The 25,473-nt window shown below is 43.0% G+C and overlaps 1 protein-coding gene across 1 annotated transcript in view; it reads left to right on the top strand.

Annotated features, from left to right (window-relative positions):
* LOC109878808 (transmembrane protein 132C) overlaps positions 1 to 25,473 on the top strand; it is a 196,731-nt gene that overhangs the window by 68,837 nt on the left and 102,421 nt on the right. Inside the window, exon 3 of the mRNA XM_020471017.2 lies at positions 15,465 to 15,608. Coding sequence (XP_020326606.2) covers positions 15,465 to 15,608 — 144 coding nt within the window. The remainder of the gene's footprint in view (positions 1 to 15,464; positions 15,609 to 25,473) is intronic.

Here is a 25,473-nt window from a genome sequence, read left to right as displayed (position 1 = left end):
AGCTTGGTGATGAGCTTTGATGGCACTATGGTGTTGAACACTGAGCTGTAGTCAATGAATAGCATTCTCACATAGGTGTTCCTTTTGTGCAGGTGAGAAATGGCAGTGTGGAGTGCAATAGAGATTGCATCATCTGTGGATCTGTTGGAGTGGTATGCAAATTGGAGTGGGTCTAGGGTTTCTGGGATAATGGTGTTGATGTGAGCCATGACCAGCCTTTCAAAGCACTTCATGGCTACATACGTAGGTGTTACGGGTCAATAGTTATTTAGGCAGCTTACCTTCGTGTTCTTGGGCACAGGGACTATGGTGGTCTGCTTGAAACATGTTGGTATTACAGACTCAGTCAGGGACAGGTTGAAAATGTCAGTGAAGACACTTGCCAGTTGGTCAGCGCATGCTCGGAGTACACATCCTGCTTCCTGCTTTAGTTTTTGCTTGTACGTGGAAATCAGGATCAGATTTGCCAAATGGAAGGCAAGGGAGAGCTTTTTATGTGTCTTTGTGTGTGGTGTAAATTTGTTTTCCTCTGGTTGCACATTTCACATGCTTCTGGAAATGAGGTAAAACGGATTTAAGTTTCTCTGCATTAAAGTTCCCTGCCACTAGGAGCGCCGCCTCTGGATGAATGTTTTCCTGTTTGCTTATGGCCTTATACAGCTCATTGAGTGAGGTCTTAGTACCAGCATCGGTTTGTAGTGGGAAATAGACAGCTACAGAAAATATAGATGAAAACTCTCCTGCTTAACAGTGTGGTCTACAGATTATGATGAGATACTCTACCTCAGATGAGAAAAACCTTGAGACTTTCTTAATATTAGATTTTACAAATATACACAGACCGCCACCCCTTGTCTTACCAGAGGCAGCTGTTCTATCTTGCCGATGCAGCGTAAACCCCGCCAGCTGTATGTTATCCATGTCATCATTCAGCCACAATAGCACAATTGGTTAAGATCCCATAAAATGGCAGCCATCTCCTCCGGCGCCATTCAGTCCATGTAACTACTGTTGATGCTTAATATCGTCATGCATTATACATTCAGCCTCCACCTGCCGGTAGCCACTCCTTATCTCTGTCTTCTGCCATCATATCTGTGTCATGTAGACCTTGCGTTTATGGTTGGGTCATTTTATCAATCAGATAATGTAGAGGTGTTGAATTATTCATAAAGCATTAACCTCTCTGGTGTTGCATATGATGTCTGTGTAATAGAAATGTCTTGCCATAATTGTATAAAGACTAATACAGAAATTCACGATTACTTACTCAACGCTCACTAGTCGACTATTTGTGCAGTGTCTAAATTAGGGCTCTCCAACCCGGTTCCTGGAGAGCTACTGTCCTGTAGGTTTTCAATCCAACTCCAGTTGTAACTAAGCTGATTCAGCTCATCAACCAGCTAATTGTTAGAATCAGGTGCGCTAGGTTACGGTTTAAGTGTGAACCAACAGGACAGTAGCTCTCCAGGAACAGGGTTGGTCAAGATAATCAGACATTTTCTTCAGAAAAGAGGGAAGACAGATTGAGATTGGATTACTGGGCTGCATACTGATGTGTAACATAAAAGTCTGTTAAAAGCTTGCTAAAGTTGATTTAAGTCATGTAGCCTTTGTACTGAAAGAACTGAGCTGTTTATGTTTCTTCAAACAAAGCAGTTGTCAATACCTGTCCACAATGACTGACCGAGTCTGTCTTCTACAGTGAGACACATGCACTAAGGTCTCTCTCTCTCTCTCTCTCTCTCTCTCTCTCTCTCTCTCTCGTAAAATACTTGGGACAATAATTACATAATTAGATGGTAATAAATGCTTGTGTGTACAATAATGGACAACATTAACCATTGCCTTTGTGGAAATATACTACCTGGCTTATTGTGTAAAAAGGCCAAGCGAGTGAGTTTCTATCCAACAGCTAATGTTATTCTGATCTGTCCCAGAGGCCTGACACTTACACCAGACCCATAATGGTCTCTCTCTCTCTCTCTCCCTCTCTCTCTCTCTCTGTCCACATATTGAGTTCACCTCTCCTTTCACTGAAGTCCTTAGCTCATCAAACACCTATTGTTTCAGAGCAGTGATGTTTTGGGGGGCACGGTGGGGGAGAGGGGACAGGGGAAGAGGGGACAGGGGGAGAGGGGACAGGGGAAGAGGGGACAGGGGGAAGAGGGGACAGGGGAAGAGGGGACAGGGGAAGAGGGGACAGGGGAAGAGGGGACAGGGGGAGAGGGGACAGGGGAAGAGGGGACAGGGGGAGAGGGGACAGGGGAAGAGGGAAGAGGGGACAGGGGAAGAGGGGACAGGGGAAGAGGGGACAGGGGGAGAGGGGACAGGGGAAGAGGGGACAGGGGGAGAGGGGACAGGGGGAGAGGGGACAGGGGAAGAGGGAAGAGGGGACAGGGGAAGAGGGAAGAGGGGACAGGGGAAGAGGGGACAGGGGAAGAGGGGACAGGGGAAGAGGGGACAGGGGACAGGGGGAGAGGGGAAGAGGGGACAGGGGGAGAGGGGACAGGGGAAGAGGGGACAGGGGAAGAGGGGACAGGGGAAGAGGGGGATTGAAGGACACTTCCACTAGGAGGAAATAAAAAGGCCCTTTGTGTGCACCTTAAGAGCTGAGCTGGTGGCACAGCCTGGGCTGTGTTCGGCCAGGTCTGTCTGTCAACAGGGCTGAGGATGAGGCCTGGGCACACAAACAGGACAAGGTCACAAAAAGGCTATCCTGTCCTTCCCAGCCATCCTCACGTGCTCACCTCACTCCCATGTCAATGCCCTATGCCTGTCATATGCTCTGTCACCTGTCACTCACTGGGCTTAATGTGTTGTACAGTTCACATCCTAGGACAGGGTGACCAGTGATGTCCTAAGTATGATTTTCTCTGTGGAAGACCATTCTAGTATGAGTCAGAGGAAGGGAAGTGAGCCTGTGTCTATGCTGCAACCCTATGATCAGTGTTCGGTCAGTAGAGAGAGAAAGTGTGATTGGAAAATGATGGGATGAGGTCTCTCCCGTCTCCTTTTCTGTTCTCTTCCCCTCACCTCCATCTTTTTCTTCCTGTTCTGAGGCCACCGTAATGAAATGGGGTGGGTATTGGAGGCAAGTGTCTTTATCCAGGATTAAACACCAGCATCCAATACCAATTCATTAATTACATTAATTAGGATGCACTTTGTTATGGGGCCCGTCCTCTCTCTGCCCTGGCTCACCTTTCCCCATCCTCTGAAGAGTAGATGGCCTCTGATTGACTCCAACATACTCTCCTCTCCTGTTTTGGGCTCTTAGTGGTACTCAGTCGTTTTACATGATTTGAATAGTTCTGGCATCACATTAGTGAACCCAGTTCCCTCTAATCCCATCTGGCCTGTGGTTAGAGACAGATAGACAGGGTGCCAGCAGAGCCACTCAGCTGAGAGAATGGGGAAGTAGGCTCTAATAGAAGCATCCCTAATTCAATTTCAATGAATGTGTGGCTTTAATGGATTTTACCTGGTGGGCCTGAAATTGGAAAGATTTCAGGGCACATTAACCTGTTTAAAGTAATTGGAAAAAGTGTCTGATTTTCATTTTGTGGGGAAGGAAATAGTTGGTGACATGCAGGAGATTATGATCTATTTCTTAGGCCACGTGAGTAGAGTTTTGATTCGGCGTAGCTAAAGTGTTCGTTCCCTTCCGCCTATGGGGTTGGTCTTTTATCTCCCCCATGACATTTGATGTACTCTTCCACAGATACGCTGCACAGTGCACACCCACCGTCACCAAGCCCTCTCCTCTCTCCTTCATTGTGTTTCTAGGGATGTTGAACTTCTTGCTTTGTCATCTCTTTGTGTTTCTCCTGGGTGAGGTCTTTTTTTAGTGCTCTGCTCTCTGCCAGTTGGGGATGGCCTCCTTTCATTCTTGCTTTTTTAAAGGTCAGCGTGTCTGGGATAAAGATGTGTCGATCACAGGATAACCCTGGCTGGACGGGTAATTTACATCAAAGCTGCTGTGAGAGGGTGTTGGGTTCTGGAGCACCCAGGGGCCTCTCTCTTTCTTTCTCTCTCTGAGGACTTCTCCTCAATGCTATTAGCCCCACTGAATTACGGTGGAGATATGACCTTGAGTCTACTTCACCCTGTCTCTCTCTTCATCTCAGCCAAATGGTATGTATCTCTGCACACTATTTAGTATTCCATTGGTGATGCAGAGGAAATTAGTGAGCATCATAGGAACATTTAGAATTTTTTGTACAGTCACCTGACAGAATTTCCAGAGGAGCACGGTAGTTGATCCACCCACGCTAGACTTTGTTCCTCTCTTCCAATCTTTTATTCAGTCTCTTCGGCAAGTAGCCTAGCGTTTAGTGTTGGGACAGTAACCGAAAGGTTGCTTGTTTGAATACCTGAGCTGGCAAGGTAGAAAAATCTGCTGTTCTGCCCTTTAGCAAGGCTGCTCCCTGGGTGCTGATGATGTGAATGTTGATTAAGGCAGCCCCCTGCAGCTCTCTGATTCAGAGGGGTTGGGTTAAATGTAGAAGACACATTTAAGTTGAATTAATTCAGTTGTCCAATTGACGAGGTATTCCCCTTCCCTTCTCTTCCTCCTCCTTCTCTCTGTTAATTTCCAAACATGGTTTGCATTGATTTATTCTCATCCACCAATTAAAAGTAATTTTGTGAGCATTAGAGTATGCCGTGCTGGGAACCTTGTACCACAGCAGTCTGTTCATTAACTCACTGAGAGTTTATGCGTACAGTGTGTGTGTGTGTGTGTGTCCGTGCCTACGTTTTTGTGTGTGAGTGTGTTTATCTGAGATTCCCATCACGTGCAGGACATTCATTCTCTGTTCTCAGGCTAAATCCTCATGTTGTTGGAACAGTGTCAGTAGCCTTTGCTGCCACACAATGCTTATATTTTTACAAACTCCTTGCCCCCATGGCTGTAGAGGGGTCATTGACCCTGGGAGTGTTGAGAGGAGGAGAGGAAGTCACTGGTGTAAATAACACTGGGCTGTGATGGCTGTGAAAAAGGCCTGGACGCTTCACAAAATACCAAGTGTCACTGCATGCCCAGCTCTTCCTCCCCACGTAGCCTACTGCCTGCTGTCTTAGTAGTAGTGGAGCTCTGACTGCTTCTGTGTGCCAATGCCACTATTTACACTACATGACAAAAATGTCAAATGGAAAGCACATCTTTAAATATACACAACATGACCAAAAGTACACCTGCTCATCGAACATCTCATTCGAAAATCAAGGGCAATAATATTGAGTTGATCTCCCCTTTGCTGCTACAACAGCCTCCACTCTTCTGGGAAGGCTTTCCACCAGATGTTGGAACATTGCTGTGGGGACTTGCTTCCATTCAGCCACAAGAACATTAGTGAGGTCGGGCACTGATGTTGGGCGATTAGGCCTGGCTCGCAGTCGGCGTTCCAATTCATCCAAAAGGTGTTCGATGGGGTTGAGGTCAGGGCACTGCAGGCCAGTCAAGTTCTTCCACACCGATCTCGACAAACCATTTCTGTATGGACTTCGCTTTGTGTACTGGGGCATTGTCATGCTGAAACAGGAAAGGGCCTTTGGCAAACTTTACAGTTGGCACTATGCATTTGGGCAGGTATCGTTCTCCTGGCATCCACCACAACGATTCATCTGTCAGACTGCCTGATGGTGATGCGTGATTCATCATTCCAGAGAACCCATTTCCACTGCTCCAGAGTCCAGCGAGCTTTACACCACTCCAGCCAACGCTTGGCATTGCGCATAGTGATGTTAGGCTTGTGTGCGGCTGCTCGGTCATGGCAACCGACAACAGACAATTTTTACCGGCTACGTGCTTCAGCACTAAGTGGACCCGTTCTGTAAACTTGTGTGATCTACCACTTTGCGGCTGAGCCGTTGTTTCTCTTAGATGGTTCCACTTCACAATAACAGCACTTACAGTTGACCGGGGCAGCTCTAGCAGGGCAGAAATTTGACAAACTGACTTGTTGGAAAGGTGGCATCCTATGATGGGGCCACATTGAAAGTCACTGAGCTCTTCAGTAAGGCCATTCTACTGCCAATGTTTGTCTATGGAGATTGCATGGTGGTGTGCTTTATTTTATACACCTGTCAGCAACTGTTGTTGCTGGAATAGCCAATATGCACAAATTTGAAGCGGTGTCCACATACATTTTGTATATGTAGAGTATACTGTAGGTATGAAAGTGGATATGGATGGACCTCACTCCATCCTTCATTGTCCATCACAGGGTTTGTGGAATGAGACGACTCTCCTCTTCCCTCAACAGCTGATCATCTTGTGGAACATCATTATCTCCAGGGAGCACATCTGGAGCTTTCAATAGGCCTTCCATTTACAACCAATTTCCTCCACGTACAGAACTATTTATTCCACCTATTTTCAAAAGTAAGAACGGATGAAAAATTGAGTGAGGGAAGAAAAAGGGGGGAAAACAAGTGTGAGGGTAAATCAGTCTCCTGCCTCAGGCGACATCCCGGCATTATCGCTCCGTCACAGCTTAGTGGAGGCCTGGTCATGTGTGTGTGTGTGTGTGTGTTGAGACTGAGAGGTGGTGTTGTGCTGTAAATGATAGGCATGTTTACCCGTACGCACACGTTTGCCTGCAGATTAGCCTGTGCCTGCCGTAGGAATCAGTGGAAACACACTCCTCTCCTGCAGGATGGGAGCCTCTCTTTTCTTGAGCTGAGCTCCTCTGCCTGCTCTCTCTCTCTTTCTGTTTATTTTTATTTTTTTAATCAGTTCATCTCGAACAGGGTGACACTTTTAGGTGGGAAGATACTGCCATATACAGGATAGATGAGCAGTTGAACTAATCCTCTATGTAAATTAGTAACTACAAATTACGGTCTAACTGCCATCCAAGTCAATGATTTCCTCTTGGAATAGTTGAGGCAAGGAGTTAGAGCCATCTAAGTTCTTGGTTAAGGTAATCTTACGGAGATGCAGGAAAGCAATGAATGGTGCCTCTGAGTTGAATTGAATGGAACACCTCTGATTGGATGGAGCAAAAGTGGAAATGTTTTGCAAGTGTCTTAGTTATGTATGAGTATTATTAACTTACCATTCATATTTATCTCTCTGCTTCTCTCTTTGTTGTGTGTTCCCCATCTTCATCTCTGTTTTGTCTACCCCCTCTTTCTCTGTCTCTCTCTGTCCCCGACTGTCATCAATGTACAATTAGGAGACATATTTGTGAGGAAACCACAGATCCACACAACATGATAGCAGGCATATGAATTCTCAATATGGGTTTGTAATGCTTCCTTTTTGCACATAGCTCAGCGTGTTGACACAAAGGGTGGTGTAATTGTCACACATATATGCAAACAAATCAATTTTCCTCTCTCCTGTATGGGCACTCAGGAGAGCAATGGCACAACATACAGTCATCTCTGCTGTGTGATTCTGAAATGCACAGCCAATGAAACATGTTCCCTCTGTGAGGTGGAATGTTCGACCACTGAGGGGATGTTGTTGAAACTTGCAGTCCATGGTATAAAAGGTACAGTAGGCTACATGGGCCAGGGAGCCACAAGTTCACTGCTATGCACCATAGTCACATTGGTCGCAGCCCTTTCTTTTTCACTGAGCCACTTCAGGTCATCTGCCATCCCAGTCTGCCATGCCCCTGTCAGTATGGCTACAATTATAAAATACACGAGGTTATGTAATAGATGCAATTATGGCCATGGGCGCAGGTGGGGAATTCTAAATGTCTTCTTATCATTCATGTTGACATTGTGATGGATAAAATGGACACTAGATGAATAATTCATGAGAGATTAAAAGTGGGGGCTGATATGGCTGATAAAACGACTGTCCTGGGAGATAATGTGTTTACACTGATTTCCTAAGGTGTGCTGTTGTGTGTGTGCTGTTGACAGCCTCTCTGAGGCTAGGCTGTTTACAGTGAGACTTCATATTTATTCATATTTATAGAAGTATAAAATGTGTGACAAAATGTTGGATTTATTGTAATCCTATTAACATTTTATTATGACTAAAAACTGCTTACCAATAACATATACTGCAGTTTCCAGATGGTAGTTACTGTTGTCTCTGATAGTGGTCCTATAGCAGCTGTTTCCCTTCCCTGTTGCCAGAGATGAGCGGCACGACAGATCGATTTAACTAGCAGCAGAGTGCACAGTCACGCTTTGACTGCAAATGTAACAGGGTTGGTTATGTTTCCACTTGGTACTGCAGAAATATGTATTCCAATTGGTTGGTTGAGTTTTACATATTATACAATTGGTTATGCTTGCAGAAAGGGGACGCGAATGTCACTTTTTCCCAGTCTATTGACATGCAAGCGGTAGGTCACGTTCAGAAATAGCGGAATCTATTTACGTATATTTACAGTGTGTACGAGTTAACTATGTACATTTCCTGATATATACTGTACATATACAGTTGAAGTCGGAAGTTTACATACACTTAGGTTGGAGTCATTAAAACTCATTTTTCAACCACTAATTTTTCAAGTCGGATAGGACATCTACCTTGTGTATGACCCATGTAATTTTTCCAACAATTGTTTACAGACAGATGATTTCACTCCTAGAGATGAACGTACTTTGGTGCGAAAAGTGCAAATCAATCCCAGAACAACAGCAAAGGACCTTGTGAAGATGCTGGAGGAAACAAGTACAAAAGTATCTATATCCAAAGTAAAACTAGTCCTATATCGACATAACCTGAAAGGCCACTCTGCAAGGAAGAAGCCACTGCTCCAAAATCGCCATAAAAAGGCCAGACTATGGTTTGCAACTGCACATTGGGACAAAGATTGTACTTTTTGGAGAAATGTCCTCTGATATGATTTAAATAAAAATATAACTGTTTGGCCATAACGACCATCATTATGTTTGGAGGAAAAAGGTGGAGGCTTGCAAGCCGTAGAACACCATCTCAACAGTGAAGCATGGGGGTGGCAGCATCATGTTGTGGGGGTGCTTTGCTGCAGGAGGGACTGGTGCACTTCACAAAATAGATTGCTCCTACCAGTTAACGTGGAGAGGGTCTTTGTCTGCACCATGAGCTCTCACTACTGGTGTCCCGCAAGGCTCGGTTCTAGGCCCTCTCCTCTTTTCTCTATACACCAAGTCGCTCTGCTCTGTCATAACCTCACATGGTTTTATCCAATCATTGCTATGCAATTGACACTCAATCACTTTTCCTTCCCCCTTTTGACACCCAGGTGGCGACACATCTCTGCATGCCTGGCAGACATCTCAGCTTGGATGTCGGCCCACCACCTCAAGCTCCACCTTGGCCTGCCTTCTCCAAGACTTCTCCATCACGGTTGACAACTCCACAGTGTCCCTCCTAGAGTGCTAAGAACCCTGGACAGCACCCTGTCGTTCTCTCGCTACTGCAGGTTCATGCTGTGCAACATCCGTAGAGTATTACTGTTCCTCACAGAGGAAGAGGTGCAGGTCCTAATTCAGGCACTTGCCCTCCCAGAGTGCTAAGAACCTTGGCGTGACCCTGGACAACACCCTGTCGTTCTCTCGCTACTGCAGGTTCATGCTGTGCAACATCCGTAGAGTATGACTGTTCCTCACAGAGGAAGAGGTGCAGGTCCTAATTCAGGCACTTGCCCTCCCAGAGTGCTAAGAACCTTGGCGTGACCCTGGACAACACCCTGTCGTTCTCTCGCTACTGCAGGTTCATGCTGTGCAACATCCGTAGAGTATGACTGTTCCTCACAGAGGAAGAGGTGCAGGTCCTAATTCAGGCACTTGTCATCTCCCGTCTACTGCTGGGCTCCCTGCTTGTGCCATCAAACCCCTGCAACTTATCCAGAATGCCGTAGCCCGCCTGGTGTTCAACCTTCCCAAGTTCTCTCATGTCACCCCACTCCTCCGCACACTCCATTGGCTTCCAATCAAATCTTGCATCCACTACAAGACAATGGTAATGACCATGGGAACTGCCCCTCCCTACCTTAAGACTAGGATCAAACCCTACACCCAAACCCGAGCGCTCCGTTCTGCCACCTCTGGTCTACCACCTCTGAACTCTTGGTCCTCCCACCCCTACTGGACTCAGCTCCCACCCAACCCAGTCAAAGCCCACTCACCCCAATAGTGGAACGAGCTCCCCCTAACGTCAGGACAGTGGAGTCCTTGCCCATCTTACGAAAATGTCTGAAACCCATCCTTTTCAAAGAGTATCTTAAATAAATCCCATGGCGCCCCCCTAAAACCCTACTACCAATGACTTTGCTGATAACTACATTATTGAGGAAAAATGTACTTGGTACGACTGTGATATGTGGTTGTTCCACCTAGCTATCTTACGATGAATGCACTAATTGCAAGTCACTCTCGATAAGAATGTCTGCTACATTAGTTAAAATGTCAAATGTAAACACTCATTAATGTAAAATATGTGTGCTGAATGAGACATCTGCATTCCAGAAACCTGCAAGCTCTGCGTACCAAATATATTATTTACAAACATCTCAGTTGGTCTCAGACAACCCTTAACAACCTCCATGTAATGCTGAACAAATAATCTGTCTTGGTGGGTCTCATAGTGCGTGATGTTTGTTCTGTTTACTGTCCAAAGAGAAGAATTGGGTGAACATCCGTATGTTTCAGTGTTGCACATTACTACAGTATAATGAGCTGTTTTTTTGCAGTCTGGGCCAAGAGAGTGTGTAAATGGGTTTCATGTTGTTTTGTATTCCAGGTAAGAGTGTGTGAATGACCAGATGTTGTCGTGTAGTTCAGGGTAAGTGTGTGTGTTAATGGCTGGATGTTGTTGTTGTGTATTCCAGGGAAGGGTAGCCTAGTGGTTAGAGCGTTGGACTAGTAACCCGAAAGGTTACACAATCGAATCCCCGAGCTGACAAGGTACAAATCTGTCGTTCTGCCCCTGAACAAGGCAGTTAACCCACTGTTCCTAGGCTGTCATTGAAAATAAGAATTTGTTCTTACTGACTTGCCTCGTTAAATAAATAAATAAATAAAGAGTGTGTTATGTGTACATGCATGTTAATGGCCTGATGTTTTGGTGGTCTGGGTACATCCCAACAGTCTTTTTGATAGTGTCAGCTGCTTCTGAGGCGTTTCAGCTCAGCTTCCATTAGCCACGAGTCACAAACCATCGCAAACCACCATCCCCCCTGTTGTCCCCCAGCAGTCCCCCTGATGACAAACTCACTTTGTCCCCTCCCTGCTGAGCTGTCTCATTCACCCACATTGTGTTGGAGGGGGTGGACCAGTGTAACGGTGAAACATGGCCTCCTGCATGCAGCGCCTAGCCTGGTGATGGAGGATGCAGATGGGCCTCAGCAGAGTAATGGAGGGAAACGATGAGCAACAGAGTGCCATCCCTCTCCAACGGCCTGTTTGGGGTTTTAGGCTGGGTTTCTGTACAGCACTTTGAGATATCAGCTGATGTACGAAGGGCTATATAAATAAATTTGATTTGATTTGTGCTGCATCATGGAGCCAGGCAGAGCGGAGCGAGGGAGAGGGGAGCGAGAGGCCCAGGAGCATGCGGGGGACTGCCGGCTGGAGACCACTGTAGCGCAGCTTCCAACTTATTGGATTTCCTCTGAAGATGTTTGTTTCCTTCACTGCTCCACTGAGGGACAGTGCTTAATTCCTAGTTATCTCATCATTATTTATTGAGGGAACCCTCCAAGGAGACAGAGTGTGGCTTCTGCAGTCAATCAGGGTCTGAATGAGGAGGTGGAGTGTTAGGCAAGGGTGTAACCTGGTGGTGGGGGGCCTGATGTTATTCTGAAATGGTGTTAGAATTGAGAGTGGACTATAGTAACTTTCTGATGGCCTCAGTATTAGCAGTGTCCACTTTGTTATGTTCAGCTCCATTTTGATTTGCTATGCTGACAGATTTGTGAAGTAGCATATTGTGACTCCCATGCAGTATCTGAGAGTATTGTTAATGAAGTATTGGCAGCTGAAAACATTTAAAAACGCATGACATTTCAGTTGATGTGGGTATTATATTTTCTTTATTAATTTGTTACTGTGCATTATTTGGTATTCGGGACATTCAATTTGGCACATAGCTCAATACATTCAAAGAAAATATATTCCCTGACGGGTTGGACCCAACAAGTATTGATATAGAATAAGCCTCCACCTTTAATTTCGGTGAAAATGTCAGCTCACAGCTTTCCTTTGTTCAGAGTAACACCCAATTTCTGCATTTGTGACCGATGTGAAATGGCTAGCTAGTTAGCGTTGGTGCGCGCTAATAGTGTTTCAGTCGGTAACGTCACTCGCTCTGAGACCTAGAAGTAGTTGTTCCCCTTGCTCTGCAAGGGCCGTGGCTTTTGTGGCGTGATGGGTAACGATGCTTCAAGATTGACTGTGGTTGATGTGTGCAGAGTGTCCCTGGTTCAAGCCCAGGTTGGGGCGAGGAGAGGGACGGAAGTTATACTGTTACATTGATGCTGTTGACCCGGATCACTGGTTGCTGCGGAAAAGGAGGAGGTCAAAAGGGGGGTGAGTGTGGCCGATGTGAAACGGTTAGCAGTGGTGCGCGCTAATAGTGTTTCAGTCGGCAACGTCACTCGCTCTGAGACCTAGAAGTAGTTGTTCCACTTTTGTGGCGAGATGGGTAACTATGCTTAGTGAGTGACTGTGGTTGATGTGTGCAGAGGGTCCCTGGTTCGAGCCCAGGTTGGGGCAAGGAGAGGGACGGAAGCTATACTGTTACACATTGTATTCTGTAAGTCTCAGACTGTCCTATGACTTCACTAGCTATTTGGGTGTTGATTCCCAATAGTACAGAGAGTGCTACTACATCCATTAGTGTTGCTTTGTGAGAGGGAGATGTACAAGGAGAGATAGAAAATGACGGATAAAAATGACTATTCACTATTCGGTCTGTATGCTGTTAGTGAATTGGCTGAGCTTCTTTAAAGTTTGCCACGTTTTCCAGACTCCATTGTGTATTGTGGAGGCAATTTTCTTGATTTCATGTTTCATAAGAACATCGCACGTAGATATTTCCTTTAGATTAGTTGTGCCAGCACTCCATTTCAGCACCATGACAATCCCACGCTCACCCTCGCACTGCCACTGTACACCACTCATTGGCAATAAGACCAAGGTGTCACACCTAATGAGTCTCTCAGGAGTTGCTTTCATATTCATAGTCTATTTGTATGTTATGAGTATTCACTCCCTCCCCAGCTGTCAAAGACATGAAAAGCACATTTGCCATAATTCTGTTCTAAATGCTATATGTCAGTTTAAAAGTTTAGAAAAGTTGAAAAGCTCCAGTATTTGAAGTGGTGTATCCACATGGGGAGTGTTAGATGACCAACATTAGAGGAACTCTGATGGGCCTACAGAGCTGCAGGAGGTTCCTCAACTGGATGCAAGGCCATATTGAACATTAAGTCAATAAAGGGACTTTTACTTCAGTCAATGTACTCAATGTACTACACACTACACTCCCAGCTTCGACATGGTTGGGGAGGTTAATGCCCTGTATTCCTAAGTGCTGGATTCAGTCGAGTACAGAACATTCTCAAATCCAATGTCTGGATGGGAAACTACTGAGAGACATCATGTTTATTCAAGTGAGGAGAAACAAGAACCATGTCCCCTTTCCTCTCTGCCTCCTCCTGGAAAATAAAGAGAGTGAGTGAGTGAGTGAGGCCTTAGAACATACCTCTACTGTATTTAATATCTCTAAAGTGTGTGAGAAGCGAGAGCCATCTTAGATGAGTGTGTTTACCTGGAACATTAGCTTAAATACTTCATACCCGCATTCTGGGTATGGCATTCAGTGTGTTTGCTTCATTTGAATCCCTGAAATGTAATCTGAAGCGCCCTTCTCTTTTTCGTATGATCCTGTCACATTAGGTCTATCTGTCTGGCTTTACTATTTTTCATCCAAAGGGATCTTGCTCAAACAAACATCCAAGACAAAGAACAAGCTGGTCAAGAGAGCTCAAATCTCTAGAAAGTAACACGCAGCCATGCATTCTGAGTGACCATTAGCCCTGGACTGTATCCCCAATCTTGTAGAGAGTGGAACCACACCATCTGTGCTGCTGTCTTATTATGCTCCAATCATTGTTCCTGTAATACGCTAATAAGGTTTCACATCATAGTATTTCTTTTGACTGGCCAGTGAGGGTTTTGTCATTGCATATATGTCTGGTGATAGAAAACGTTTCTTATTGCTGTTGTGGCAGAGGGCAGCTGGCATGGATTTGAGCTAGACAGAGTCTCAGGACACAGACGTTCAGTGAGACATCAGAACTCAAAATTTGTTTGTTTTACTCCAACGTTTGTAAACAAAGTAAATGTTAACCCTATATAGTCCCAAAACATGGTTCATTTTTACATCTTGGATGGTCATTCCTTCTGTCCATAGCTCTGTCTGTGTGGTGTTGAGAAGGTGTTTGGTGTTGGAAAGGTGTTTGGTGTTGGAAGATGTTTGGTATTGGAAGATGTTTGGTATTGGAAAGGTGTTTGGTGTTGGAAAGGTGTTTGGTGTTGGAAGATGTGTGGTTTTTGAAAGGTGTTTGGTATTGGGAAGGTGTTTAGTGTTGGGAGGGTGTGTGGTATTGGGAAGTTGTTTGGTGTTGGGAGGGTGTAGCAGGACACAAATGCACCATACTGGCCTCAGCCTGATTAATAATGTAAAGAAAGGCAATCTTTTCCGTTTCTTTCCATCATTTCCCCTCAGAAACCCGACTGCTCTACAGTATGTGCAGTGAATGGACTAATAACATGTCATTTGTAGATTTTCCCTGTGAACATTATCCCTTTTTGCAGTATTTTCTGCCAAGGACATAGGCCTACTTTAATTTGCTGCAGTCACTAAACACATTTCATTATATCCTTTTTAGATTCAGAAAATGTTTGTTATTATAATCATTACTGGAGGATAATAGACATTGTATCTAGTATACACATGGAAACAACTTGCATAGTCCCTGTACCAGGGACAAAGACTTTTGTTAATCTACTTCAATAATACATGTTGAAGCAAAACACATCATGGTTTTACTGTAAACAATGTTATTTCTACAATTATATGTACACACAGTGATAGTTTTTTTATTGAACTGAAGAACAGCAGTTACACCACAAAACAGAGATAAAAATGTACGCCTGTCCACAATTTCTCTTCTAGGAGGATACATCTGTTCGTCACATAATTGGCTGGAACGTGACAGAGTTTGAGTAATTATTTCATAGGAAGAAAATAACAGACAGCTGAGACACATATGAAGAAAAAGGGATTTGTTGAAACCATCTGATCCTTTAATGTGTATTTCTATGGCGAAGACGACATGGTCTGTTGGGCCTCAGCTGTTTGGAGCAGGTTCAGCTGGATGCATACAATGATTCAGTGAATTAAAGATCTGTTTGAGTTAACCACATGTTTAACCAACCCATGCTGCACTGTGTTCTCTCTCATCCTGAGTTTCTGTGTGTTTTTTCCTCTTCCCCAGGGTCAAGTTGAAAGAGGGCATGGTGTTTCTGGGTGCCCGGCCCAGCAACCCCACCCTGTGGATGGTGAGCCAGGATGTGAGGAGCGAGGGGCACAGGGTGGTCACCCTCCATTGCCGCAGGAAAGAGTCCAGCTACGGACAAAGGTCAGTCAGGAGCACCTGGATCTCCCCACGGTGTCCTATTGGACATCAGTGGTATACTGTACACACAACCATCTACAACCTGCACTCACCCATCTACAACCTTCCCCTATAGGACCGAAGTCTGCCTTATAACTCTTGACTCTAAATATCACAGTGTTGGCTTGAGTAAACCCAGCTAACACATAACGTTCTGAGAACCATATGTTTCTTAGTTCTTGGTGAGAGCATGGTTGTCCTATGATTATTTTGCATACAACCTTCCCAAAACCTTCTGGGAATGGTGCAGGATAGTTGCTTGGCTTTTAAACATATTCAGCACATTTAAGGAACTTGACAAAATAATTTTCTTGGTATTTCATTACTTTAACAGAACGTTTCATAATAGTTCAAACATGGTTACATGAGCGTTCTCCAACTGCTTTGACATTGGGAATGTTCTCAAATAGTTCAGAGAATGTTAAGAAACCGCTGTGGGAATTTCAGTACTTCAGCATAATGTTTCTTACAGGTTTCGTCTACTTAAAGTCACGTTCTCAAATTGTTCCAAGAACATTAAGATTTATTTTTAGAAAAACCACAAGAAAACTTTAACAACGTTGAGAGCAGTTCTAAGATTGTTATTTAAAAACATACATTCCTTTCTCAGAATGTTCAGAAAACATTTCATAAAAAACACAAGAAAACTTTAGTAATGTTCAGAGAACATTCTAAGAATGTTGATTAAATACATATACATTCCGTTCTCAGTGTCAACAAAACTCTCTATCCTCTATCTTGTTAAGTGTGTTCAGGTGTTGGCCTCTCCCACTAATTGGCAACATCTGATCTTAATGAGTGCTTGTTTCCTTTGAGATGGGGTCTTCTTGAATAGACTAAAATGAACAGCATTGCATGTGTATAAAAACAAGGCATACTAGCTCCATCCTGATGCCCGATTGGATAGAGAACAGAAGATTATAGGTTCTAATCTTACTGATGTCATGTCAGAATACAATGTACATTTGCTTGCATGATTAATGCTTAAGGAAATGAATTTCTGTGGGTCCTATCTGCCCTTTGAATTCCAAAAAGTTAACCCAAAATAAGCTATCAGTGTTAGTAAAATTTGTATTGAAACATTCAGTGAAAGTTAAGGATGTTATTCAAAAACCTCAAAATATCCTACCCTTTCCGTTCTCAGAGTGTTAATTAAACCTCCCAGGAAAGCTTTCAAGGAACCAAAGTAAATCGTTCTCAGAACCTCCCTGCAACCTAAAAATAAACATTTCCAAAACTATTTTCACTTCTGTTCTCAGAACGTTTTAAAGACAATCAGTTTTACCGGTCAGGAAACTTATGGCTTCATTCACAGAACCAATGGGAGAACCATGGGAAACCAACAATGTACGTTCCCACAATTTCCAAGCAACCAAATGTGGTGATGCCTATGCCCGTTTTTTATTATATATTTTTATTTAACCTTTATTTAACTAGGCAAGTCAATTAAGAACAAAGTCTTATTTACAATGACGGGCTGGCAAGAGTTAAACGGCCTCCTGTGGGGACGGGGGCTGAGATTAAAAATAAAAACAAACAATGTAAGACCAAACAGACAACACAGACAGAAGACACTTGCAACAGCACAAATACAACAGCAAACAAACAGTGGATGTGTGTGTGTGCAGGCATGTGTGTGGTGTGTGTAAAGTAAAACAACATGCTTCCTTACAAAAGGCAACGCAAACTAGAATCAACTACATGTCTCAACAACCGGTTCATCTATTTGTCCTTTGAACTCATATCGTGGAAATTCGAATCAATAATGAGGAGAGACAAGGTCAATCACCAATCAGGATATTAACTTTATTAAAAAATCTATCGATAAGGGAGCAGGTCAATAAAACACACACATACAAGGTGAATCGATTGAGTGCTCCAATAATAAACTCCTTTTTTTAATAGAAACCCAAGAACTGCTTAGTCATGGTTAGTTCCACCCCTCCCCAGCAGATCAAGGCATCATAAGCTTCCTTGTTTTGTTCTTGTGGCCAGGTGTAACAGGTCATAGCGCACAAACAAGTGATAACTGCAGTTCCGTTTACTCCTTTCTCTACCAAGCTAGCCTCTGTTCTCTTCCATCCCCCCTCACAGCGGTGCCCTTGGAAGATAGTAAAATAACAGGATGGGCTGAATAACTGTGGCCACTTCTCAGAGACTCTTTGTCTTATGTCGTGTGACCAGGTTGCTCAGAAACAAAGAGAAATTGAAACTATACAGGTCTATCTGTTCCTCAAGCTTATCTCCATCCCATGTCCCTGACCACATGGCTAGACCAGCTGCGGGGAGTGAGTGGTGAAGAGATTAACCATCCTTTCTCAGAAGCACAGCATTGGCACTAAAGAAATGTCTCTACTATTGTTAAGCATATTCCTTGTTATTAACTATTAACTATTATTAAACAAATCAGGTAAATACATGATTATTTCTCTCATACTCCTCCAGGGACACCAGGTCGGGGAGTTTTAGGTTGGCTTGTAGGGAATTCCAATTTTCAGGACTGTTAGCATAAAACAAGATTGAGAGCAGAGTTTGTATGTGTTTTTTATTTCGAGCTAGAAGAGAGGATACATAAAACGGCAGTTTTTCTAAAATGGCCTTATAAATAAGAATGTAACCGCGTTTGAGCCTGCATTTTGCTAGTGATGTCCACCTGACAGCCCCATGTCCAATATAGTATGCTCTCTTTTGATTAGCATACTAATTCCCCCAAACTGAAATAGCCTTAAAGTTGTTTGGTAATTTCCTATCTGTATTATGTACTTAAATGTATCTAGTAAATAGGAAACAGATTCCCAGGATGTGAAAAAGGTTACTGCTGTGTTAATTAAGCTGGGATGCGATGTAACGTCTGTCGTCGGAATGAGACCAAAGCGTGGCGAGTGTTCATGAAATGTATGTACAAGAAACACTCAAACAAAAATAACAAATTCAGAAACGAAAGTGAACATTTCCGTCAGTCACAGACACTAAACAGAAAATAAGATCCCACCAAAACCCAAACGGAAAATCACAACTTATATATGATCCCCAATCAGAGACAACGATAGACAAAACAACAAAGAAATAGAAAACATAGATTTTCCCACCCGAGTCACACCCTGACCGAACCAACCATAGAGAATAAATAAAGATCTCTAAGATCAGGGCGTGACATGCGGGCCCTTTGTGTGTTCTACTGGTTTTCTTCTATGGATCAGAAAGTTGGGTTAATAAATCTAGCTTTTTAGTGACAGGTGTAATTATACAGATTAGCGAATGATTGGGAGGTTGGAAAGCTCTGATTATTAAGTTCATCAGCATCATTCTACTCTACTTATTTTTAAAGAAAAGAGAAGACTTTAGAGTTTGACCCTGTCACCTTCAATGTAAAGTATGCCCTGTGGTTGTTTGAATTTAGCCTTTTAAACTAATTCTAATATATTTTTTCCAGTATTCTTGCTTAAATTCTTGTTAAACAATTCCTCCCACAAGAAGTATTAGGGCAGTAACCATCCATTGATTACTTTAGTTAGTTCAATGCAGAGCTGTGTGTTCAAAAGAAGTAAAAGAGTGATTGCTATTCCAACCTCAAAGAGTCTAGAGACTTTGAATGTTTAGGTCTGTTGTATAATTCATCTTGATATCATAAACCAGGGAGGTACCCCTACATGGTCCTTAGCAGTACTACAACACTGATTATCAAGCATCATGTACAACATAAAATAAAACATCCAGGCAAACAAGTCTGGCACAGTTAACCTGGCACTCGGGTCTTCTACTTCTCTTGCCTGTTCTCCCTGATATAATGCTCAGTGTACTCTCAGCGCTCTGTCTCAGCAGCACCAGGTTGTGCCGAGTCTCTCTCACATGAGTGTGTAGTGAAGTCAGTTTCATTGATTGAAGTGATGGAGTCAGAGACAAGAGCGAGCATGTTCTGTCTAATCCCTGACTGTCCTGTTGGGCCATGTTGGATGGACCACTGCTCCCTAATCCCCCAGCTACCCCAAGTCACTCCATAGGCACAAGAAGCCCAGCCGTGGCTATAATATACAATTATCCTTTATTTTTGCCTCTCCACCCCTTTCCCACTTCCAGTCTTTTCATTGGAGCCCTTTGGAGGGATTAGACACAGCCATCTCATCTGTTGAGCTGTCTTTCAATTTATCAGCCTCACACTGACTGCAATATTTCTCCATCCCGTTCTCTCTTTTCAAACTAGCACAATGAGTGGATGTGAGTACTGTCGGTCAATCTGCTGTAGCTGCAGATTTTTTACCAGGGGGAATTTTATTATCCACTTTATTACCTGTTTTTTCACTAGTACCTTTAACCTTGTGTATATGATGTATTCTATAACCAGTACATGGACAGTGCAGCAGGCATATTCTTCCTGCTATATATTAAAGGGAATACTATAGGTGACTTGGACGAGTCACACAATCTGGAGTGGTGGCAATTCCATTGAATTGGCTTAAAATCTGCACCAGATAGCCTATCCACACCCAGCTCTACTGTATAGGCCTACTGTAGCTGTTGTAGTGTACTATCGTCGCACAGAGCCTTCAGAAAGAATTTACACTCCTTGACTTTTTCCACATTTTGTTGTGTTACTGCTTGAATTTAAAATCTATGACATTTCAATTTTTCTGAAATGCTGAAATGTCTTGAGTTAATAAGTATTCAACCCCTTTGTTATGGCATGCCTAAATAAGTTCAGGAGTAAACATTTGCTTAACAAGTCACATAATAAGTTGCATGGACTCACTCTCTGTGCAATAATGGTGTTTAACAAGATTTTTTGAATGACTACCTCATCTCTGTACCCCACACATACATTTATCTGTAAGGTCCCTCAGTCCAAACAGTGAATTTCAAACACAGATACAACCACAAAGAACAGCGAGGTTTTCCAATACCTTGCACAGAAGGGCACCTATTTGTAGATGTGTAAGAATAAATTTCACCATGAGGCCAATGGTGACTTTAAAACAGTTGCTGAGTTTAAGGGCTGTGATAGGAGAACGGAGGATGGATCAACAACATTGTAGTTACTCTACAATATTAAGCTAATTGAGAGAGGGAAAGAAGGGAGCCTGTACAGAATAAAAATATTCCCCCTTTTCAAAAAGGCACTATAGTAATACTGCAAAAAGTGGGGCAAAGCAATTAACTTTTTGTCCTGAATACAAAGTGTTATGTTTGGGGCAAATCCAATATAACGCATTACTGAGTACCACTCTCCATATTTTCAAGAATAGTGTTGACAGCATCATATTATGGGTATGCTTGTTAATCATTAAGGACTGGGGTGTTTTTCAGGATAAAAAAGAAATGGAATGGAATGGAGCTAAGCACAGGCAAAATCCTAGTGGAAAACCGGGTTCAGTCTGCTTTCCACCAGACACTGGGAGATGAATTCACATTTCAACAGGACAATAGCCTAAAACACAAGGCCAAATTTACACTGGGGTTGCTTACCAAGAAGACTGTGAATGTTCCTGAATGGCCGAGTTACAGTTTTGACTTAAGTCTACTTGAAAAGTATCAACTCATGGGTGTGAATACTTATGTTCATTTTCAATAAATGTGCAAAAATGTCAAAAAACATGTTTTCACTTTGTCATTTTGGGATATTGTTTAATCCATTTTGAATTCAGGCTGTAACACAACACAATGTGGAATAAGTAAATAGGTATGAATACTTTCTGAAGGCACTGTGCTGTCTGTCATACTAGCTTGCTTTCTATTTCCACAAGGCCACCACAGCTGTAAAATGCCCACTTCACACATCTCATTCAATGGAATATTTTCAAAACCAGAATGACTATAGTGATACATTGTTCATTGTTATTGGATTGCACTCCAGAACTCCAACTCTGTCAGAAAAAAAGTGACATTAATATTTGTTCTAATAGACAGAATCTGACTTTATTCGCCAGGACACAACTGCTTACTCAACACAATAAAGTGCCAACTTCTACCCGCCTTGCATGTTATGAGAAAACACACGCTTTGAAATAGTGCGCTTTTTCAGTTACAGATTTATTTTCTCCCTAATACAGTACTACTGTACAGGAGGATCAGAATAAGCTCCTATAGAAATGCACAGATATCAGCTAAAAGAGCACTCTGGGAGATTGGAAATTCACTTGCAGTGGCACTAAAGAAAAGCAGCACATTTAAAACAACAGCAGCCCTGCTTCCTCAGCATGTCATAATAACCCAGTCTAAGTGGGCCCTTATCTCCTCAGTAAAAGTGCCTTGTCTGGCCCAAGTTAATGAAGACTGTCTCAGTCCAGATGGATATCCCCTCGGTGGCCATTGGGAGAGACCTCATGTAGAGCAGAAGCGGGCTCTTTAGAGAACTAGTTCAGTCATTGTAGCCAATTCCCAGGCCTCAGTGAAGAGATACTGTCACACAGACTGAGATTGAAACACACTGTAAGTGTCAATTCATCCCAAAGGTATTCGATGGGGTTGAGGTCAGGGCTCTGTGCAGGCCAGTCAAGTTCTCCCACACCGATCTCGACAAACCATTTCTGTATGGACCTCGCTTTGTGCATGGGAGATTGTCATGCTCAAACAGGAAAGGGCCTTTGCCAAACTGTTGCCACAATGTTGGAATCATCTATAATCTTTGGGCTAGGTGTGCTGCTAGCTCTCCACCTCAACAACATCCGGTGAAATTGCAGAGCGCGAAATAGAAAATTCGTAATATTAAACATCCATGAAAATACAAGTGTCTTACATTGTTTAAAAGCTTAACTTCTTGTTAATCCAGCCGCTTTGTCAGATTTCACGGCTTTACGGCGAAAGCACACCATGCAATTATCTGAGGACAGTGCCCCGCATACAAAAGCATTAAACATTTTCCAAACAAGCAGAGGCGTCACGAAAGTCAGAAATAGCGATAAAATAAATCACCTAACTTTGAAGATCTTCCTCTGTTTGCAATCCCAAGGGCCCCAGTTATATAACAAATGGTTGTTTTGTTCGATAAAGTCCTTCTTTATATCGCAAAAAGTAAGTTTGATTCAGTAATCCACCGGTTTCCCTCGTTCAAAATGCATACAAATGAATCCCAAAAGTTACCAATAAACTTCGTCCAAACAAGTCAAACAATGTTTCTAATCAATCGTCAGGTACCCTAATATGTAAATAAACTATCAAATTTAAGACGGAGAATAGTTTGTTCATTACCGGAGATAAATAACGAAGTGAGCACCCTCATCCACGCGCGCCAAAAAACTACAGCCAAAATGGGAGCCACTTAGAAAAACTAAAAGTTCTAGCTCATTTTTCAAAAAACAAGCCTGAAACTCTTACTAAAGACTGTTAACATCTACTGGAAGCCCCAGGAACAGCAATCTGGGAGGTATTCCATTGATTTCCCATAGACAGCCATTATAATGAGTGGTGAGCTCAAAAAATAAAAAAATGGATGGATTCTCCTCGGGTTTTCGCCTGCCATATCAGTTCTGTTATACTTTTTTTTTTAAACAGTTTTGGAAACTTTAGAGTGTTTTCTATCCAATGCTACCATATGCATACTATTATATGCATATCCTAGCTTCTGGGCCTGAGTAACAGGCCGTTAACTTTGGGCACCTCAGTAATCCAAACCTCCGAATACTGCCCCCTTAGCCCTAAGATGTCATTGTATCCCCGAAAAATGAAAAACAGCCCCAGACCATTATTCCTCCTCCAGCAAACTTTAGAGTTGGCACTATGTATTTGGGCAGGTAGCATTCTCCAGGGATCCGTCAAACCCAGATTTGTCTGTTGGACTGCCAGATGATGAACCATGATTCATCACTCCAGAGAACGCATTTCCACAGCTCCAGAGTCCAATGGCGGCAAGCTTTACACCACTCCAGCCGATGCTTGGCATTGCGCATGGTGATGTTAGGCTTGAGTGCGGCTGCTTGGTCATGGAAACCCATTTCATGAAGTTCCCGACGAACAGTTCTTGTGCTGACGTTGCTTGCAGAGGCAGTTTGGAACTCGGTAGTGAGTGTTGCAACCGAGGAAAGATAATTTTTACTCGGTACACGCTTCAGCACTCGGCGGTCCCATTCTGTGAGCTTGTGTGGACTACCACTTTGCGGCTGAGCCGCTGTTGCTCCTAGACATTTCCACTTTACACTGACAGCACTTACAGTTGACCAGGGCAGCTCTAGCGGGGCAGAAATATGACAAACTGACTTGTTAGAAAGGTTGCATCCTATGACGGTGCCACGTTGAAAGTCACTGAGCTCTTCATTAAGGCCATTGTCATGTCTGGACTATCATTAAATGTGAAGACTTATTTATATCAAATCAGTTCTCCGGGTTTAATTATTACATGATTAAACTAATCATGTAAACATTAATTAACTAGGAAGTCAGGGCACCACGGAAAATGTTGAGATGTACAGAGTTATCATTTTCCGAATATAACTATTTAGATACTTTAATATCTGATAAATTCGTTTTCTATTCATAAATTATTATTATTATTATTATTATTATTATCATTACCTCATCGGTTCTCATTACTGAACGTCGCAAACCCTTGGATATCTGCACGAACCCTAGTTTCCGTAATGAATCAGCAATATACAAATTGGCTTAATTGTTTATTTACTAACTAACTAAATAATCACAGAAAAACATATCAATCGAACAGTAGATATTGGTTACTAACAATGATAGAAAAGTCCCTGGTTGCAAAGCCTATATGACGGCTTGGTAAACAAAGGAAAGGTGTGGGGGCTGAGAAAGAGCGGGAAAGACGAAATGGATTCACTACACACAGTGGATAATTATAACCATTGAAATGCTAATTCTTTGAACGGCCGCTAACTCAAGAATAATTGCAATCTATATATTTACGCCCGTATGTCATTGTTGACTTCTCTGTTGGATTCCGGTCTGTCTGCTGGAGAGTCAGTTCATCACAGAGTCTCTGGTTAACTTCCCCAGAAGTCACAATGTACTTCGTGGTTGTAGGTGGTTGGAATGGATACTTCAGAGCACCATTTGGAAATGTTCTCATAGAATAGCTGGTTCGGCGGTTGTCGGTATTCTCGTTCTAGACTTACGTAATTTCTAGCTGCAGACTAGTAATTATACGTCCAAGATTTGCTCTAATTCTGTAGTGATCAATAGCCGTGTAGCCAAAACTACAGCTGCAGGGTCTCCGATGGCCTATAGAATTGTGGCCATTCCAACGTGGGGACTCTGTCCCAGTGTTCTCTGGCGTATATTTTGTAGGAAGTGGGTTTTATACTCTGTAGAAAAAGGGGTGGTTCAATGATGTCTGGGTAATGGGGGTGTGGCCACTGACTAGTTAATCTATATATGAAAATTCATACTCTCATTCAGAAGGTTAACATCACATTACATCTTTTCAAAAATAGTTTCCTGTTTAATCACATACGTTTCACAATATTTAGATATAAACCTGACAGCTGGGGAATGTACACTTTAAGAGATACAGTTACAGCTGAAGTCGGAAGTTTAAAATACACTTACATTGGAGTCAATAAAACTCATTTTTCAACCACTCCACAAATTTCTTGTTAACAAACTATCATTTTGGCAAGTTGGTTAGGACATCTACTTTGCGCATGACACAAGACATTTTTCCAACAATTGTTTACAGACAGATTATTTCACTTATAATTCACTATCACAATTCCAGTGGGTCAGAAGTTTACTGGAAAATTCCAGAAAAATATGTCACGGCTTTAGAAGATTCGGATAGGCTTATTGACATAATTTGAGTCAATTGGAGGTGTACCTGTGGATGTATTTCAAGGCCTACCTTCAAGCTCAGTACCTCTTTGCTTGACATCATGGGAAA

Source organism: Oncorhynchus kisutch, linkage group LG3, assembly GCF_002021735.2.
Source record: "Oncorhynchus kisutch isolate 150728-3 linkage group LG3, Okis_V2, whole genome shotgun sequence".
In the NCBI taxonomy this organism is placed as follows: domain Eukaryota; kingdom Metazoa; phylum Chordata; class Actinopteri; order Salmoniformes; family Salmonidae; genus Oncorhynchus; species Oncorhynchus kisutch.
This window is presented reverse-complemented; position numbering and strand designations above follow the sequence as displayed.